The sequence below is a fragment of the Colossoma macropomum genome, unplaced genomic scaffold (genome assembly GCF_904425465.1).
Source record: "Colossoma macropomum unplaced genomic scaffold, Colossoma_macropomum, whole genome shotgun sequence".
NCBI classification, from domain to species: domain Eukaryota; kingdom Metazoa; phylum Chordata; class Actinopteri; order Characiformes; family Serrasalmidae; genus Colossoma; species Colossoma macropomum.
In genome coordinates, this window is record NW_023495014.1 from 1,626,450 (window position 1) to 1,647,138 (window position 20,689).

General features: G+C 37.5%; 1 protein-coding gene across 1 annotated transcript in view; it reads left to right on the plus strand.

Moving 5' to 3' along the window:
* The first annotated feature begins 346 nt into the window (after positions 1-346).
* Positions 347-20,689, plus strand: part of scml2 (Scm polycomb group protein like 2) — a 48,672-nt gene continuing 28,329 nt past the window's right edge. Inside the window, exons 1-7 of the mRNA XM_036561104.1 lie at positions 347-523; positions 5,478-5,564; positions 5,668-5,742; positions 5,858-5,928; positions 9,138-9,372; positions 11,561-11,649; positions 13,389-13,632. Of these exons, the coding sequence (XP_036416997.1) occupies positions 5,543-5,564; positions 5,668-5,742; positions 5,858-5,928; positions 9,138-9,372; positions 11,561-11,649; positions 13,389-13,632 (736 nt within the window). The 5' untranslated portion in view covers positions 347-523; positions 5,478-5,542. The remainder of the gene's footprint in view (positions 524-5,477; positions 5,565-5,667; positions 5,743-5,857; positions 5,929-9,137; positions 9,373-11,560; positions 11,650-13,388; positions 13,633-20,689) is intronic.

Here is a 20,689-nt window from a genome sequence, read left to right on the forward strand (position 1 = left end):
ATTAGACTGTTGTCTCTGCCTTGGGGTAAGCTCTGCTCTAATACACTACTGTTTTGTTTGTTTGTTTTTTTTAATTATTGTATTTTTCAAAGTAACGTCTGTTTGCTGTGGTTTCTTTTTTCTTTTCTTTTTTTTTGCCAGGTGTGTCTACAAAATGTAACGAAATGTTGGGCAATGCATTTCATTTAGAGAGCAGTCTGCTGTTTGATTAGTTGTGACAGTGTGGTCGTTTTCCTCTGAACACCAAAATATAGGGATTATCAGCGTTGGTCATGTTTTGGATTAAAACTAGTTTCGGGCACATTTATTTCAAAATAATACTCGTTTAGACGTTATCCGAGTTAGACTCTATCTGAACCACACTGAGACTAAGTTTGCAGTCTGCTGTGGAACCGCCTGTTCCTCAGTGATCCTGCTAAACTGCAGTAGCTGCTTAATGCTGGACATGCGCGGATGGGCTAGAAAAATGGCGGCCAGTGCCAATGAGAGCAGAGAAAAGCGCTGTGATTTCCGAGACTAAACGGTACGTAAGACGACTGCCATTCGTATTCTGTCCTTATTTAGATATTGAATCATTTGTACAACATTTTTAGATGTGATTCGGACTAAGTAGGCAACAGTAGGAAGCGCAGGTACAAATTTTGTTTCGCCATGTCTTCCTATGGTCTATGGTTGTTATTCACTGTGCACTGGAGCTCCCTCTCTCTCTCCTTCTCTCTCTCTCTCACTTACCTTTTGTTTATGTTAGGTGGCAGACCATTAATGTGAAAATAAAGGGGTAATAAATGGGTTAATTTTCTCTGCACACGTTTACAATAACAGAACTTCAGCATATCGCCTCAGTTAACCTGATATTCGTGTATTTGTTACGCGATAAGGTCTTTGAGAATTGTCTCATCCTTTCATCGCGGTGTTTCTTTGCTCGCCGTTTCTGCTTTGCAAATACACCAAAAAACACTCCGCCTCCAGTTTCATTAAATGGGCGACCTTACAGGACTTAAATATTTTTTAATTAATGAAATTTAGTGAAAATGTTGGAGATGTATCAGAGCACTTCAGCGCCTTCGTTCAGTCGCTGCTGTGATTGGCAAGCGGAGGGAGTGGGCGGGACCGGATACGCCCACTGGTGGATTAGAGTAGATTAGTGGGTCACTGTTACAGAATAAGACAAAAAAAAGAAATGTGGGGGAAATATTTTAACTAAATATATTAATTTAATTTATAATGAAAAATGCATAGCATATAAACTTATGTACTTATGTATTTTGAGACTTTCACTCACTGCTGTAGTTCCTGTAAGTTAATGTGCTAACTGTGAGAAAGCTATCTTGTGTAAGGCATCTTTTTACTAAAAAACATTTTTGATTTATGCAAATTTATGCATTTATTTAGTCCCAATAAGCCTATAGGTGCTATTGTGCGATGTAAATATGGATTAAAGTGAGGATCAAAACACCAAAAGCAGATAGAACAGGGTCATCCATGGATATTCATTTATTTTTTTTATTTATTAAATTATTTAATATAATTTTTCAGAATGAACAATGATATCAGGAACATGTTGATATTGGCAGATATTTGCTAAAATGTCAGAGTCGGACAGATGTGTAGATTCAACCAATATTTCAAACTCATGTTTGATGCTTTATTTATTGTACTCTGGACCAGCAGAAGGTTTAGGTAATACTTGGCTATTGTGAGTAAATGTGTTTTTTTTATTCATTTAATTGCGTTTGTAACCTTACAGAAATAAATATCAGCATCGACAGCTATGCACATGAGAAATATCAGAAATCAGCCCACAATTCCTGTATCAGTGCATCTTTTTTGTTGTCTTTGACTCACCAGTGTAGTTCCAGTTTGCTGATATACTGCTTTTTTTAATGTAGTCAGCCTTTCTGAACAGAAAAAACACCCTTAAAATGCAAATCTAGATATAGATATCCATTATTAACTTGTATGTGATCTATAACTGCATCATATGCTGCCTCCTGTGTATTTTGACTTCATTCATGTGTTCTTGGCCCCTTTATTGGAGCCTTCAGTTTACTTTAGAATCTCCCTCTCTGGTGTAAACTTGCTCTGTGTAAAAGGAAAGCTTCCTGTGGGCTGAGGACAGAGGGGAGGGCATGGGGGTCCTTCAGTAGAGGGGAGGGGTTCACGAAAATGTAGACATCGTCTGTTAATGGGAGGCCTCGGAATCCTTTTCATGTGTTCCTGTGGCCTCCTGTGGACGCACATGGCCCGGTTGCCTTTTACGGCAGTTTGGAATCTTTATGACAGTTGAGTGAATGGGATTCAGTGTCTAACACATAGAACGGCAGTGCCAGCAGAACAGTGTTTGCGTGGTGAGGAGCAGAAGGTGAATGGAAATGTTGGCGCAAGGTTGAGGAGGCTTCATCTCCGCTTCTTCAGCAGGAGGAATTGATTACAGGTTTGTGTTTGCACTCCGCGTCACCTGGGTTTGGCCTTGCCGCTGGAAGAACGTAAGAAGTGTCTAGAAATGTAGAGCTATTGGGGAGTGCTTTGTTTCAGTTGCTTTAATAGAGCAGTTTTTGTTTTTTTAAGTAAAGTTTACTGTTATTTTGCATAGACACAATGTATAGTCTAATACAGGTCCTGAAAAGGGTTCTTTTATCTTAGAAGAACCACTTTTGGCTTTGTTAAGATCTTTTCGATGGAAGATTCTTTAAAGAACCATTTCCGTGAATCAGATCTGTGAGGAACCATTTTAAAGTTTAAAGAACCTCCTCATGATGTAAACATTCTGTACCAATTAAATGGGTTTAACGATTGGAAAAAAATAGCTGATGCATTTTTCTACAGATTTTAGTGCAGAGTTTAACATAAAAAAACAAAAAAAAAACATTTTAATATAAATGTGCCATAACTTTTGCACAGGAAAAATGTTACATTTAGGTATGCACTGTCAAACTATACAGATTTTTGCTCCAACGATGGGGAAATTTTTCATTTTTATTTTGGCTAATATGTGTTGCAATTTTGAGGTAGTTAAGTGCACTTACAGTGCATTTGAATGCTGTGGCTACACATGAAGTACTGTGCAAAACTTAGAGAACACCCTCTAAGTACAGATTATTCATTGTTTAGGAGATATTTCTTTTAGGACTGTTACATATAAGATAATCCACTTGCATAAGGAAGGGGAAAGACCTGGTAGACCACCACAACAGTTACCATCACATCAACAGTACTTAAAGCTTTCATCTCTGAAGAGAGGAGAAAACCAGACTTTAGACCAAGTCTAAAAAAATTCACAGTTTCTGTCCATCCTTCCTATGTGAGAAGACAACTCTAAGTCTGAAAGGATGATTAGCTGTCAAGAAGCCTTCACTGAGAAACAGAAATAGGCAAAAAAGAAGAAAAATTCTAACAAAGAAGCTGCTGGTGTTATCAGAACAATGGACTGACGAAATACAGATCTAAACATGATTGAAGGTGTTTGGGATTACTTAGTGCAACCAACTTCTAAGACCAAACTTTGGAGACGTGAAAAATATCCCTGCAGATTTCTTTTTGAAAAACTAAAAGCAAGTCTCTCGAAAAGAATAGAAGCTGTAACAAAGGCGAAGGGTGGACACACAAAATTTTATATTTAACGTATATTTCGGTTTCTGTGTAGTTTTTCTTTTATGTGTGTGTTTTCTGCTTTTTTTCCTGGTGCTGAAAAATGTATAGCTTAATGGCCATTATGACTGGTAACTACGTAAAAAAAAGGGTGGTCTCTGACTTTGGGCCTCAGTAAATATATGAAAAAGAAACCGTTCCTTTCTCCACATCAGCTTTCACGCTGTCTCAGCTGTGGCCAATTTTTTTGCCATAGCCAAAGCCTGTGACTTATCACTCACCGGTGAGAGCAAGGCTTTGATCTGGCGAGTCTGCGTTCTTCAGGAACTTAACTAAATTATTACCGTCAGCCTTCTGAAAAACGCAGAAGAGTGCCATGCTTTGATTTCAGCAGAGCTATTTGAGATTTAGTGACTCTCTTGTCTTTGCGGGCAAAATGAATGGGGTTAAAAAGGACGGAAGCAGCGGGGGGGGGGTAATCCTCGTCTTCCGTAATGCTGGAAATATGGTTTCTGAGTTGGTGTGCTAATGGACTAATGCGAACGAAAGCTGTGGTACTTGCATTGCTCTCAGTGAATTTGGCTATAAAGCGCTGATGAACATCTGTTATAAAGCAGATGAATGTTACACAGCATAAGCACAGTTAGCTGAATGCCTGGAAGTATTGATGTACTGGATCTGTTTCCACCATGTGTGAAATTTCAGCCATTCTAAGTTGAATTTCCCAGGTTTTGCAGTCTAATTTAGTCCTTTATACTTTACTTAACCACCCAATTGATCAGACATTAAAGGAGTACTCCAGCATTTTTCAGATTAATCTGCTGCATCTGTAGCATATGGTAGATTATCATGGATAATAAATTCCTCATATGTCTCTGTACTTAAAAAAATGAAATTGTAGTGACCCCAGATTTACCTATAATACAAAGCATTAGACAGTTGCTGAATTCTGGTGAAGAAATAGCTTTGTCCAAAATGTATTTTTGTAGACCAGTTTTGTGAAATCTCCAGGCTTAATTGGGATAGTGATGATGTGTTGTATTATGGTTGTTGGTATGCTGGTCAGTAGCAATTAAACTTAATATGCTGGTCACTAGCAAACCAGCAAACGTTGTGTTTTGGATGCTAGTATGCTGGTCAACCAGCATGATAATGCTGGGTGACCAGATAAACCAGCATAGATCAGCTTAGACCGGAATTCATGTTTTTTTTTCCGGCAGGGATGTTATCTTCTTGGCTTACCACAGCTACACATAAGTAACCCCACTGCCACTGAATGTGCTAGTTATTTACATCTCTTTCTGCTTCAGATTAGTGTGCAGCACTACACACTAGGGTTGGGCAATATGACAATAATTATTGTAATCGTGATAAATGTCATCACAGTATGTCACAATACGCTTTTCTGAGCATATGGTAGATATCATTGGTACTTAAAGATCATCTCCCAACTGTGTGTTTGTACAAATAGAGCATAATTAGCCCTGTATAATTGTCTTGAGTGTTGAGTAATAATGTCTTGTGTTGAGTAGTAATGTCTTTCCCAACTTATCAAATGTCAGAAAAAAAAATAATATTATTGTGTATCGTGAAAACTTCTTGGAGTATCATGATATTACATTTTTGCCATATCGCCCACCATTACTATACACTCATGAGTATCTAATTATCTAATATAACTGTTTTCGCTTGGTTAGCAAGATAGCTAGCTTTCTAACTGCATCAAAATGGAGGATTTTTGCCAGCAGTCTTCCAGACCTGCCTTGGTCAAGGCCTTTTCATGAGGTGACACAAACTGCAAATATCTAATGTGACTGTGGTTTTGAAAAATTGAGGTTAAGAAATGCTGGAATATTCCTTAACTCTTCCATGTTTTGTCTGGGATGCAGGTGCTTTAGCAGGGGTATTTCTGGACTGATCCATTGTCCTATTGATTGAAGTGCCTGATGTCATCATGGGCAGATCACCTCAGAAAGGTAACTGTTTCACGGTTTTGTCATTTCTTCTGATTTATTTAAGTTCTCTTTGTCCGCTGAATTAATGTTTTTTTATCCTTGGTCAATTTCTTCAATTTCACAGACCAAAAAGATGGCAAAAGGGAGAAGGCAGGGAGTAGCAATGATGCAGCAGCACCCCCGCAGACTGCTTGCGATGGTACAGGCCCCTCTTTGTTTATCCAAATGCAAGGCTGGTTAGTCTACAACCTAATGTATTGTAAACTGACTTATGCTTATCGTGTGTGTGCTTCCCTCCCATGCGTGTTTCCCAGAGCCATTCAACTGGGATGCTTATTTAAAAGAGACCTCCTCCATACCAGCGTCCCCCAGCTGCTTTAGACAGGTATGTTAATAAAGACAGATAGCTTTCACTAACAGGACCATCCCAGAGGAGCATGGATTCTCCTTTTGAGTCTTGGTTCCTCTCAGTGTTTCTTCTTCATAGAGATTTTTTCCTGCCCCATAACCCTCTGTGAGGCTCATTTTGGTCTAGACCTGGATTTGTAAAAAAAATTTAAATAAAATAATATTTTAAAAGTACAATATGGATCATTTAAAAGAAAGTTTTCCTCATAACTCCACTTGCGTTTTTGGACCATTTGAAATCGCTTGCAGCCTGTTACATTGTGTGAACTTTTCAAAATGGACATAAATGGCCCAAAATTATTTTGAATAAAGTCTTGTTACACTGTTGTATATTAAATATTTTTTTAAAAGGAATGTGATCTGTAACTGAATTCAACTTCAGCTAAAATTAGCTGACAACTTCAGCTATATTAGCTATGTTGCTAACTAGCATACTTGCTATCCAAACCATAGCTATACATACATAGATGCTGCATATGGTTCTATATAAACCTATGAACGCTCAAAGAACCCTTTGCATGATTGAAGGGTTCTTTGCATTGTTAAATCGTTCAGATTGATAGAGATGTGCCTTAGATGGTTCTATATAGAAACTTATGGGAAAAGGGTTCTTTGCAGCACCAAAAAGTGTTCTTCTGTTGTTACGAACAGAAGAACACTTTTTGGTGCTGTATAGAACCCACACAAAAAGGTTCTATATTGAACCATGTAAAACACATTCTCCATCAATCTGAAGAGCGCTTTCATGATGCAAAGAACTCTAATCATGCAAAGGGTTCTTTAAGTGTTCATGATTCAATATAGAAGCATTGTCTTTACTAAGGAACCATTGAAGAACCACCTTTTTTAAGTGTGTAATGTTCCATATGTTTTAAGGTGCTGTACCTACAATGCACACTTACTCACCAATAACAATCAATGTAAATAAACTAGTATAACTATTTCACATCAAGGAAAGATATAGGTTATTAAATGAAATAAGCTTAATACAAAATCAGAGTTTTCTGTGCCTCACCGACCACATGGCCATATTAAACATGAATTGCAGATGGCTGTGATTTCTCCATTATTCCATCACACTTTCTGAGTGTAGTGTTCTTGAAGTAGTATAATTTTGGATGGTCCCTTTCTTAAACTGTGGCTCTGTCTGTACTGAATGCAGTTCAGCTGTGTTAAATGACCACCCCCAAAATGGCATACCTGGCTGAACCCAACATGTCATCTGTATGTGTATCTGTGATCCAAACTGCTAGCTAACTGTTTCAAGCTGTTTTGCTGCTTTTCCTTAAATACTGCATTTTTACTATGGAGTGCTTTGTTCTGTTCTTGAGACTGAAGGCTTTTCTATAATGAAAGTCTTGTTATTTGAAGTCGTATTGACCATAGCAAAATAACAAAGTAGAGGCAAGACACATGCAAGATTGAAAAAGGAAAGTTTTATTCAAATATTTAGAGTCTGAATTTCTCACATGAGATTTCACATGAGAAGTCTTGAGATTGAGTCGAGTCAGTCAACATGCGAGTCATGTACTTTATACCCGCTATCAGTCACAGTAGTGGTCCATCCCAGCTCTCAAATTGTTATAGATTCCAAAAAAGTTGGGACACTGTGTAAAATGTAAATAACTGTAAATAAAAACAGGATGCAATGATTTGCAGATCTCATAGACCCATATTTTATTTACAGTAGAACATAGAACACATGTCAGATGTTGAAAGTGAGACATTTTACCAATTTTTGAAAAACATGAACTCATTTAGAACTTGTTGGCAGCAACGCATCTGAAAAAAGTTGCCATGTCTACTATTGTGTGGCATCCCCTCTTCTTTTAACAACAGTCTGTGAATGTCTGAGAAGTGAGGAATCCAATTGCTAGAGTGTTGGGAGAGGAATGTTGTCCCATTCTTGTCTGATGTAGTATTCTAGCTGATCAACAGTCCTGGGTCTTCTTTGTCGGATTTTTCTTTACATGATGCGCCAAATGTTTTCTATTGATGAAAGGTCTGGACTGCAGGCAGGCCAGTTCAGCTCCCGGACTCTTCTTCCGCAAAGCCCTGCTGTTGTGATGGATGCAGTATGTAGTTAACATTGTCCTGCTGAAATATGCAAGGCTTTCCCTGAAAGAGATGCTGTCTGGATGGGAGCATATGTTGTTCTAAAACCTCTATATACTGTTCAGCATTGATAGTGCCTTTCCAGATGTGTAAGCTTCCCATGCCATAAGCACTAATGCAACCCCATACCATCAGAGATGCGGGCCTTTGAACTGCGCACTGACAACTAGCTGGCTGGTCCCTCTCTTCTTGAGTCCGCAGGACACGGCACCCGTTGATTCCAAAAAGAATTTCAAATTTTGATTTATCTGACCACAGAACGGTTTTCCATTTTGCCTCGGTCCATTTTAAATGAGAAAACGATGGTGTTTCTGGATCGTGTTGACATATGTCTTCTTCTTTGCATGATACAGCTTTACCTTGCATTTGTGGATTGCACGGCAAACTGCGCTCACAAACAATGATTTCTGGAAATGTTTCTGAGCACATGCAGTGATTTCCAGTACAGAATCATGCCTGTTTTCAATGCAGTGCCGCCTGAGGGCCCGAAGATCACAAGCATCAAATATTGACCGTCGGCCTTTGTCCAAGGAATTTCTTCAGATTCTCAGAATCTTTGGTGATATTATGTACTGTAGATGGTGGGATATTCAAAGATTGGTGAACCTCTGCCCGTCTTTGCTTCTGAGAGACTCTGCCTCTCTGCTCTTTTTATGCACAGTCATGTGAGTTGGTTGTAAATTGCTCCTCCAGCTGTTTTTTATTAGTACCACTTACTTTTGCAGCCTTTTGTTGCCCCTGTCCTAACTTTTTTGAGATGTGTTGCTGCCATCAAGTTCTAAGTGAGTTAATATTTTTCATGAAATGGTAAAATGTGTCACTATCTGATATGTGTTCTATGTTCTATTGTGAATAAAATATGGGTCTATGAAATTTGCAAATCATTACATTCTGTTTTTATTTACATTTATTTACATTTTACAGTGTCCCAACTTTTTTGGAATTGGGGTGTATTTATATTTAATGTGATGTGTTTATATCAGCTTCAACGTGAGAGCATTCTCAGATGGCTTATAAGCCATTTTGGAATAGTGATTCTCCATTTATTCTCCTCATTTTCAATGTCTTCAGTCCAGGGTTCCTCCCACTAATGATTTCAAAGCTGGTATGAAAGTTGAGGCACATGACCCACGGAACCCCACCTCCATGTGCATCGCCACTGTAATGGGTACGATGGGAATGCGACTGCGTCTGCGATTGGACGGCAGCGACAGTACAAATGACTTCTGGCGATTGGTTGACTCCTCTGACATTCAGCCTGTGGGCACATGCGAGAGAGGCGGGGACATGCTGCAGCCGCCACTCGGTAAGAGTCATCTTAGCCTTTGTTTCTCGCTTCCTGAAGGCAATAGATCCATTTCCATCATTGTATGATTCAATAGAAGAACATTAATTTACCTATTTATTTGAAATTTATTGATTTACTCAGCCACATCTATGCATTATTGGCCCTCATTCATCAAAGTCACGTAAAAAGGAGCACAGATTTGACCACCTTTAATGACAAATGAACTACTCTGCATCTGATTCATGAAACTTTCGTACAATGGAAACAAGCAGAGATTTGAGCGCAAATGATGAATCAGCCTCGGTACTTGAAATCAAGTACCAGCCTAGCAGTACCTCATTTACTTATCATTTACATGAATCCCGCCATTTTTCATGCAAATATTTTGCTAGGGAACCAATAAAATGATAGCATTCAGTAGCTCCTGAGCCAATGGCTGTGCTTGTAGGCATTGTTTGAGGTCCAGCAGTGAGTGCACTGCTCCCCCTGCTGACCGAACAGTGATAAAATCGAAATTGAATTAACTTGAAAGAATAAAATGTGAAATAAACTAATCATGTTTTTTTAGGCAGTAGAATGATGTGATTGTGTAGTGTGATTATTTTCCTAAAATAACATTTAAACACTGTGTTATAGCAGTGTATGAAATGGCTTCTGCACGAGCTGTGTATAAAACAAAAGCACAATGTAATATGTTTTTAAATCGGACATTTGAACTTTTGGTTTATGCCAACATACAAGTGCAAGTAAAATAAGTAAATCCGCTTTTGTACTGAGTTGCCATGTGTGCAAAGTATAATTGTTATTGTTATTTTCAATACACTCCTACCAGACTTTGATCATAAAGATACGCCAAAGAAGATACTGATGCATAAGAAAACTGTTGGTGAAATATGTGTGCACTCATTTCACGATCATATTTGGCCATACACAACTTTAATGAATAAGGGCCATTGTCTCTTTTTTGGGTGCAGGTGTTATTTTGGTAATCTTAGACCACCTGCCAAACCCAGTAGTTGACAAATGAGTTGATCCAGAGAGAAATCACCAAACTGTGCAAGACTTTGACCCTTCTGGACCAAAATTGAGGAACGTTGTTCTTTAACAGCAGAAATACATTTTGGGGTAGGCCTGTAAAAAAGTGTTTTGGCCAACTTGTTAAATACAATTTCCAAACATGGTAATGTACTTCAGTGTCATTACGTCAGACTGTAGCCTATTCCTGACAGCCATCTTCACCCAACGCTTTCACCCTTGTTGTAATATAAAACAATATCAATCTACCAGAATGCTAGATACACATAATCACAACCAACACTGCAACACCCTTCACTATAGACAATAAAGCATCCTTCTGCTTTCCACAGGCATGTTTGCCCGATAAAGACAAATAAGTTTGTCAGACAGCTGAGATGCACAAAGGCGGGAAAAAACAGCACAGCAATCTTAAAAGCCATGCCAAGGCGGACATAAAAAATGTTTATGTGCCATTCATGTCTTACCTTTGATGTACTGAAGTAACATTAGATGTGTGCTTTGGCATTAGTAAAAGAGCGCTGTAAATGCAAAATTTGCAGAAAACTGGTGACAACTATTTTTTTTGGCTTTGGATGGGTAGAAAATTACTTGCTTTAAGGCAGCATTCACAACCTTGGACATGGAGACCCACAGTCCTGCACATTTCAATATTTTTCTTGCTTTAACAGCCCCTTTTTAACTCACTTCAAGGGGTTATTAATGAGCTGATACGTTGGATCAGGTGTGTTGGGAGCAAGGAAGACATCTGGACCTCCAGAACTGTCTAATATATTCCAGACTCTTACGTGCGCTGTTGCTATGACAGTCAACATAATTTACTTCACCTTTGAATGGTCATGTTTTGGCTGATTGATGCACATGCATGCATTGTTTTTTGTCACATCACTCAAATAGAGCATTTAAAATGGCCTAAGTTTTGGCCTTAGTTTTTTCCAGCTTAGTTTCCATTTATAAGAACAGCAATGAACAGGGGAGTAAAAGGTAAGTTTTTGAAACTTTCACAATGTTTATATACTGCATCAAACTTTTTTTTATTTCAGAAATGTGAGTGAAATCTGATTTCAAATGATCCCTTTAAGTTAAATCCTTGTTCTTGTGAAACATGCCATGCCATAATGTTGATATAGACTTACATACTTTTCTGTGTCCCCAACTCTCTCTCCTCCAGGTTTCAGAATGAATGCCTCCTCTTGGCCCATGTTCCTGTTAAGAACATTAAGTGGAGCTGAGGTAGCCCCGGCCTCTGCCTTTAAAAAGGTAAACACAGGAACTGTAGAACTAAGCGGATTGTCGGATCACATTATCATGAAATCCTTTTTGTTGTCCCAACATGTCTGACCTGCTGTTAGCCCTGAGGCAGTGAGCATGAACTGTATAACAACTTGGATGACTCAGAAATAAGCCAGTAACGTTCAGATTTATATATACACCACTCTCTTACACTTGGCAGACTTACACATGGTCTAAAACGTTCTCTAAACCTTGATCAAAGTTGATGATGGTAGAATTAGGGCCTGACCGATAAGAAAATATAACTGACTGGAAAGATCAGTCACTGATGCTGATGCTGATTTTAAGGAGTGAAGACCTCTGATACCAGTAATAGCAGGTGATATATACAGTATATACAGTTAGTACCATATCCCTTAAACTAAAACTCACAAAGTTCTAAATAATAAAGATTTTATGTATTACAAAATGGGATGTGGCCTTTCTTAAAAGTACTGAATTCAGAAAATATATCAGTATATTATTATAAATGTATTACTATATAAGTATGTATCAGTTAAGTTTTGTACAACAGTTCTGCAAAATAAAGACAAAAGTAAAGCAAAGAAGCCCTGAACATTGTATCAAATGTGCTTTAATATTGGCAGTTCCTTGCACCCAAAAAAGTAGTAACCTTTTGTGTTACCGATAGACATATAACTGTCGCAATATCATGTTCAGCTCAGCTTTTTCAATACTGCCCAGATTAATTGAATGTCACTTTGTTCCAGTCAGTCTGTAAAGCATTTTACAGCCCATCCTTTTTGTTAAATAGTAATGTGTTCGTCTCTGGTCAATTCCAGTTTGTTTAGTTGTTCAGCCATTACAGCTGCTGACTGAAAAGCTTGTTTAGGGGCAACAAAAGATTTGTAATTTGGTGTATATCTGCTGTCTGACTTCTTCGGAATCTGACCAAACATGCTGCAAGTCAAATATTATTTTCTAGAAGCTATCTAATGTATTCCTTTTCTGTTTTGTGTGTACTAAAGTAGAAACTTAATGGTTAACTGCTGCTTAAAGGGTAGAACAGTTCTTTACCAATCAGATTGTGCCATTAGAGTGTAACACTGCCATGTACCATAAATGTACCCTATCATCCAAATGTTTGGAATTTGGAGTTTTAATAATGTTTTTATAAAAACAGACCAGAGATTTTTAACTATTTATTTTCCAATTTCTGGCCATTAGGTACAAGTTATTCATATTTAAGCATCAGGATACAAAGCAGAAAACATATATTTAAGATAAAATTACACAGAAGCCTCAACAACTAATTATAGTATCAGTTTTTCAGTTATTCAGTTTGTAGTAGGCCTACTCTTTGCCTTTAATACAGCCTTCATTTTCTTTTCAGGAGACTTGCTGTCAGTTTTTCAAAGAAATCTGCAGGGATATTTTTCCACACCTCCAAAGTTCAGTCTTAGAAGTTAGTTGCATTTTATGCATCTCGCAATTCAAGTAATCCAAACAAATTCATTGATGTTAGTGTTCGGAATTTGGGGTGGACAGTCCAATATTCTAAAAACACCAGTAGCTTTTCCTTTTATCAGTAACGCCTGTGGCTTTATTCAGATCTGAAGCAAGAGTGGAGCTTGATTTTCTCTCCTTTTCTTTTGACTTTCCAACTTTCGAACATGACTGTATTTCTAAATGTATTATTATTATTATATTATATTGTATTATATTATTTCTGTGTTTCTTTTTCTTCTTCTTCTGGTATTTGGTAGGAGCCGCCGAGGCCCTTGCACAACCACTTTAAACCAGGCATGAAGCTGGAAGCAGTGGATAAGAAGAACCCCTACCTCATTTGCCCTGCCACCATTGGTGATGTGCGCGGACAGGAAATCTTTGTAATGTTCGATGGTTGGCGAGGAGCCTTTGACTACTGGTGCGAATATGACTCCAGAGACATCTTCCCCGTAGGCTGGTGCCAGCTGACCAACCACCCCCTGCAGCCCCCTGGCAACAGCTGTGAGTACCTCCCCTTTCCTCTAGATGGCACCAGAGCTTTTGTTTTTTGTTTAATGAGTCCAGTGGAACCTATTAGAGCATTTCCAGTTCTGTGTGGCCACAGCACTGCAAACTGATTAGGCTAATTTTTGGTGTAGTTTAATTTATTCAGTACCGTGTAAATATGTGTATATATATATGTGTGTAGGGTATTTTCTGCAGATAGTAATGGAAAACAGCATTAAATATGCTTATTAAATATTCAAGATCATTTGACAGTAGAGTATATTACCAATAATATGTTTCATGGAGTGTTTCACTTGGAAATACATCATGGTATGGAAGGAAAATGCAGTATGATTTCTGATTCACATTGACTTTAAAGCTACAGGCATAATATAATTACTGGCATAAATATAATCATTTATACTTTATAATGTCCATTTAATTCTATACTACGGAAGGCATGCTTATGGTCCATATGAATTGTGAAGCAAATGGCATTGGTTATAATAGTGCTGCACAATACAGTATACAGTTGTATGCATAAGTTTGGGCTCCCCTGGTCAGATTGTTTTTTTTCTTGTTTTATTTTTTGAAAGTCAAAATAAGTTAACACATCCTCCACATGTTTTGATATATTTTTTATATTTTTTATATTTGATATATATATATATATATATGTATGTGTATGTGTGTGTGTGTGTGTGTATGTATGTGTGTACATGTGTGTGTATATATATATATATATATATATATATATATATATATATATATATATATATATACCGTATTTTTTTGTATTATTTTATAAATATAACTTTTACAGAGTATATCACTGAAGAGACACCATCTGTGTATAGTTTATAGCCCAGATTTGTGGAAAAATGGGTCGACTTTCAGTAGACCAGAGTTCAGCTTCTTTTCTTATAAGGGTTTAAAATTCCATCACCCGTGTGTTTCACTGGACAGAGGACAGTTAAAGCTCTCGTATGACACCCACTTTTTGAATGTAGCTTATGAAATATGAAAGTTGTGAAGAATATGACGAAGTGCATTTTGGAACCACCGGTGGTCTCAAGGAGTTGAAGAGGTTAGCAGAGCTGTAGTTGTATGATTACTTACACACACAAGCACACGCACAACAGAATATTATCATATTGCCCACCCCTACTATCTGCACAAAGCTTTAAAAAAATGCTGTCACTTTAACACCTATTAGACCTCAGTATTGATAGAATATTGATACACGATTTATACAGTAGCTCAATATTTAACCTTTTATGGACCACATTTATGGTTGAAGTGAATTAATCATAATGTGGCATTGATATATTTGTATGTGTAAAACCCACTTTTAACACATATATCATGAAAAAAGAAGCTGCCTGTAATGTGTTTTAGAATGAAACTCTTCAGTTATAGTTGGGCTAGATTCACTTTTTTTCAAAGAAATCTGCAGGGTTAGTTTGCCTTTCTCACAGCTTCTGTTCATTTTGAGAGACTTATGTTTAGTTGTTCTAACAAATTTGCAAGGTATATTTTGCACCTCTGAAGTTCAGTCTTAGAAGTTGGTTGCATTTTCTACTTCTCACCATCCAAATTATTCTAAACACATTCACTGATGTTGAAAGCTGTACTCTGGGGTGGGCAGTCCTTTGTTCTGAGGACACCAGCAGCTTCTTTGAATTGCAGATGTTTTTTCTTGTTTGTTTATTTCCTTTTCCCAGTAACAGCTTCTTGACAGCGACACATCCTTTCAGACCTGCAGCACTGAGTTGTCTTCTCACAGTGGAAGGATGTGGAAGCTTGATTTTCTCTCTCTCTCAAAGGCGAAAGCTTTAAGTACTGTTGATCTGATGGCAACAGTTTTGGTGGTCTAGCAGGTCTTTATGGGACTTCCACCGGCTTGTCAGGAGTCTTATTTTTTTTCTGTATCTTTTAATAATTATTTGATAATTATTTTATCCAGTTTTGGAAGCTCTTGTTTTTCTGCTTATTTTGCTTTGACTTTCCTGTTCTTTATGCAAAAGGATTGTGTTATATCTAATCTCAGAAAAGTCTCCTGAAAAATGAATAACTTGTACTTAGTGGCAGCTTTGAGGGTGACTTTTGGACAGTATTGTACATTCCCAAATAGACCAATGTCATTTATGCGTGATAATTTGTCTAAAACATCTTTCTGGTATGTAAATATTTCAAAAAAATGCTGTGCTTCGACTTTGTGTTTCAAAATCTATCAGTCCTAGTTCCCAAAGAATTCACTCGCATGGCAGACATTAAAATAAAAGACAGTTGGTGTGACTTTATGAAAGTGAAAAGCAATTGGTGGGATGATTGGCATAGGTTTTCATTCATTCCAATATGACCTGGATAATGGAGGTTAATGACTTAATACATACAGTGTTCACCGAAGCTGTTAAATTCACTACCAAACACCACAAACCTACATTTATGATTGAATGTTTCAAAGCATTTGTAGGCGTAGAGTGAACTGAATGAATGTTCAGTCTGAGGCAGATAATGTTCAATGCTTTTGTGTGTTAGAGCAGACTGAATGTTTTAATCCATGGCAAAGAAGTTCTTAAATCGCTATCAAGCTGTTACATCATTCACTGTAAGCCTTCATAAATATCACATTGCAATATTACCGTCTATTAACAGTATATTATTATTACAGATTAGTCGATTTAATCGTGTTTCAGTACATTTCTTGACTCTGATAGACAAACAGCCACATCGAAACTTGGCTCTAAATCCACACCTTGTCCCTAAATCTTTTTAACAGCATGTACTTAACAGCATACACTTAGCATGCATTTTTTCGCTGAGCAGCATGTATCCCTGTTTCCTGGCAAAGCATAAATCTGGAATGGGCTGCTTTATCTCTGCCTGTTGGCCCTGCGTTAAATGTTTAACCTGCGCCTGAACAGTTCCTCTGGCCCTGGCAGGTTAATGGATGCAGACTGAATGAGTGTGTAGAGTGTGATGGATGGCAGGGTTCATGTGCCTCTCGTAAGGTCCCTATCAGTCCTTCCTTAGTGTGCTTTGCAGCTTACTTCCTGGTGCTGGCAGTTACGCAAAGGGGGGATATTATAAACTAGAGAACAGCCCATCTGAAAATTTATGATAACCAGTGATTTTGGCCATACGTGTATATGGATCATTCTAACAAACTAGTTCAAAATGAACCACTGGCTGGGACGTTAGACTGAAATCCTTTTGCTTTGAGTGACCCGATACCTTAATTATGTTTATTTTATTAAAACAAATGATTGAACATTCTATTTTGCCACTACCTAAGCAGTCATATATCCCTATTGAAACTTGACCAAATGTTTCATTAGTGACAATTTTAGCTAATTTTGAACATAACTGAACAACGCTAGCCAGTACGTGACTAGCAAACACAGCTTTAAACAGTTGTACACACATAAAAATCTAATAATTTTCAGTAACCTTTTAACAGTTGCCCCATTTTTGCCTGAAACGGCATACCCAAAGTAAAAGGAGCTCTGTTTCCCCATACTTTGGGCTACAATCATGATCTCCTCACACAAGAGAATAATTGTATGAATTACTGACCCAGAGTAACAGAGACTAGAATGGAGGTGTTTATTTCTACCTGACTTATAGATCTCTAAACTGATCTCTGACTCTTGCCATGTATCAAGGCCACATGTTTTGGATTATGCTGTCTCTGTCGATAGCAACAAGGTTTTGATCGTAAGTGATTTGCTCATTTGGTGCTTATATTGCAAATGACACAGTCATTACCGCTGTGAATAACAGATCATAAATGGTTTTCGGAAATGGAATCCTGAGATTTCAAGCTTTCAGTATATCGTATTGCTGGATGATTTAATACATGACGTCTAAAAACAGACTTTGGGACACATCTCCTTTCAAAATATCTAACTGCTCACTATGTGGCCTTGAAGGACAGGGATACAGTCTCCCTTTGTCCTCTAAAATGTAGGGGTGTGGCTAAAATAAGGCTCTGCCTTCGGACTAAAACTGTTTGTGATTCGGTAATGACAAAAACATGGGACGGCAAGTTTTTGGAAAAAGTTATTTTAGTTTAAAAATTAAGCTTATGATAAATCTAATTTTTTCTACTTTAAAAGAAAATGAGATATTTAAAAAAACAGCACTGGAAAAAATGCTGTTTTTTTATATCTTCTCAGCTCTTTTAAAGCAGAAAATTTTAGGGTTTGGGACAGCAACCTTCTTATAGAAAGTACACCATAAATGATTGGCTTATTATTATCTCTATTAATCCTTTGGGCTTAAATAGATCATAACTTAAACCTTTTAATAACTTAAGGTCTGAATACTTAATTGTGTTTTAAAGTAATTTTTTTATGGGACCGCAGTTTGAACTAATTTGGTGGAATGGTACTTATATAATTTTAGATTTCGATTTTAGATCCCCAGTAGTTTTAGTTAAACCATGCTTTGGTGATAGATTTGGTTGTCAGTTCTTAGTTGTCACATTGCTTAAAGTTGCACTATGTAGGACGTTTGTTAAAATTGTGAAGTGGCATTGAAGTCAGGAAAAAAAACATGCTAAAATATCATGTGTGTTCGTGCTGCTGCAAGTCTCCTGGTAAAGCCTGAAATTGAGGTTGGTATAAATGTTGTAGTGCTAGGGGCAGAGCTACCCATAATCCTTGCAGGTCTAGTTTCTGTTTATGATAATTTTCTTTGGTTCTACTCATAAAAAGGGCTTTTTGTGTGTTGTAGCATTTTATTCTAAGATTAGGATACATTTTACATATACAGTATTTGGCAGACTTTCTTATCCGGAGCGATTTAAAGCTGGATCATTTTACAGAGGTAGGCGTTAGGAGTCTTGCCCAAGGACTCCTATTGGTATAGCATGGTGTTCTTGCCTAGGTGGAGGATCGTACATCGTTCTACCGCCTGCAGGGCAGCAGTGTTGCCCTTGAAACTAAAACAACAGCTTACATTGTACTAAGTTAGAATCCTGCTGATGCCAAGGAAATCATTACCGTGTTATCTGTGTTTTTTTTTTCCATCAGTATCAATAAAACTCTTGGCTGCCAATATCGGCCAGTATTATTGACCAAACGACAATGCTGCTAGATCTTGCGTCTCTTAACCCCTTAAAGGGGAATTCCACTGATTTTTCAAAATTTTTGCATAATTCTGTCATTGTGTTGAGTCATTCAGAGTGGTTTGGTGCAGAATGGTTCATTGCAGAGTAAGTTACAGACTCCAATTTCTTTACAGTGGTCATGATAGGAACCAGGGGTCACAAAGTCCACAACACAAATATAGCCATTTTATTTGCTATCCAAAACCACCAGTGAACCTGCATGTGTCTTCTGAATTTTTATATGTTATGTTTATGATGGTAAATTAGTGGAAAATCTAAAAAATACATTTTTTGGAGAGGACTATTTTTCCATACAGCGCCCTGCATGAATCCCTCTGCCATGAATGGATTAAAATAAATGGATTAACAAAATGTTTTAGGACATCAGACATCACGCAACATATTGATAACCATTTTGTGTAATAACGTTCTGAGAGGGAGCTTTTAGAGGTGGCTGGTTCCTATCACCACCACTGTGAACAACTCTGACTCGGCAAGTTTCTCTAGAATGAAGCATTTTACACCAAACCACTCTAAATGACTTTGTTTACATCTTAACCATTTAATTATACAGTCATTTTGTAAAATTGGTGGAATTCTCATTTAAATGGCCAGGGCCCACTGGCAGGCCCAAAGTTTTATTACACACTTCTATAATCTAAGAATAGCTCTGTCAGTTTACATTGAAGTCCCTGTAGTTACTGAATAATAAGCCTGGGATTTTAAGGGGTTAAATGCCATGATACCATTAGAACTGGGTTGTTATGAGTTTCTAGTTGAATGGGTTCCTCTTTTGTGTCTTGGCTGCTCTCAGTGTTCCTTCCTCTTCTTCTTGCCCTCAGGGATTTTTTCCTGCCACTTTCACCTTTGGCTTTCTCATTAGAGGTCCAGACCTGGATTTCTGTAAAGCTGCTTTGGGACAATGGCTATTGTAAAAAGCACTATATAAATAAAATTGAGTTGACTCATATTGAGTTCTGTAGAAAAGCCACCTTTTATGTTCAGTTGATTGGCTTGTGGTGTTATATTCTCTATGAAGCGATAGTGTTATTACAGCTTAGAGCAGACAAAGGAACCCTCTTGTTTAAGAGGTGGAAGGTACTGTATACTGGTATAAAAGTAAATACCAGTATGACTTTGTCCCATAATGTGGATTTATTCCACAATAGCTACAATGATAAGCCCAAAAATGGAAAACCATAACATGAACATGAAAAGCTACAATAATTCTGAAAAACTCAGAATAAGATGGGAATAAGATTTCTTTTTAACTCTTCTGCTTCTCATTGTTCATAATACTTTGTTGTAAATTGAGAATCTTATTGTTAGCTTAGTGTAAATATCCTTCATGTCACCTATGCCTAGCTTTTTGTATGGTTTCAGAATGATATTACAGAAGACTATACTTATCCTATGTCTGTCTAAAAGTGCAACTTCCACCCAAACAAGGGGTCTTTACAGCTCTTTATCCTGTGCTGCAGTCAGCAGTTTGGAAGCCCTCGCTTCCTCCCTCCCACCACACGGCTGTTGCTTTTTACACCCCTTTACCACGAGTTTTATCAGTTTCTTTCCACGCAGAACGGTCTTTGTTTAAGTATAGACTGTAAATGAATTTCTCTTTTCTTTATCTATATAATAAGCTGCATTCTTTGGACTGAGCTCAGGTTACGTAACACGAGCCTCAAATCCATTTTTCTGAGCCGCTGGTCTTTTTCATGGGGAAATCAATATAGAATATTTAATGTGAACTGAAATTTGTTTTGATGGTGTCGCTGAAGCTTTTCTTATCCACTCCTTTTTTTTCTTCAAGAGAAACAACAACACTACAGTTTCGCTAGCATTTCATTTTTTTTTCTTGGCTGGAGTTCAGAGGTTTGAGAGAACAAAATCCGTTAAAGCTTATGATCTGTCCTTTGTGTTGAAGTCACTCCTTTTATTGAGGGGTTAGGAAATTCC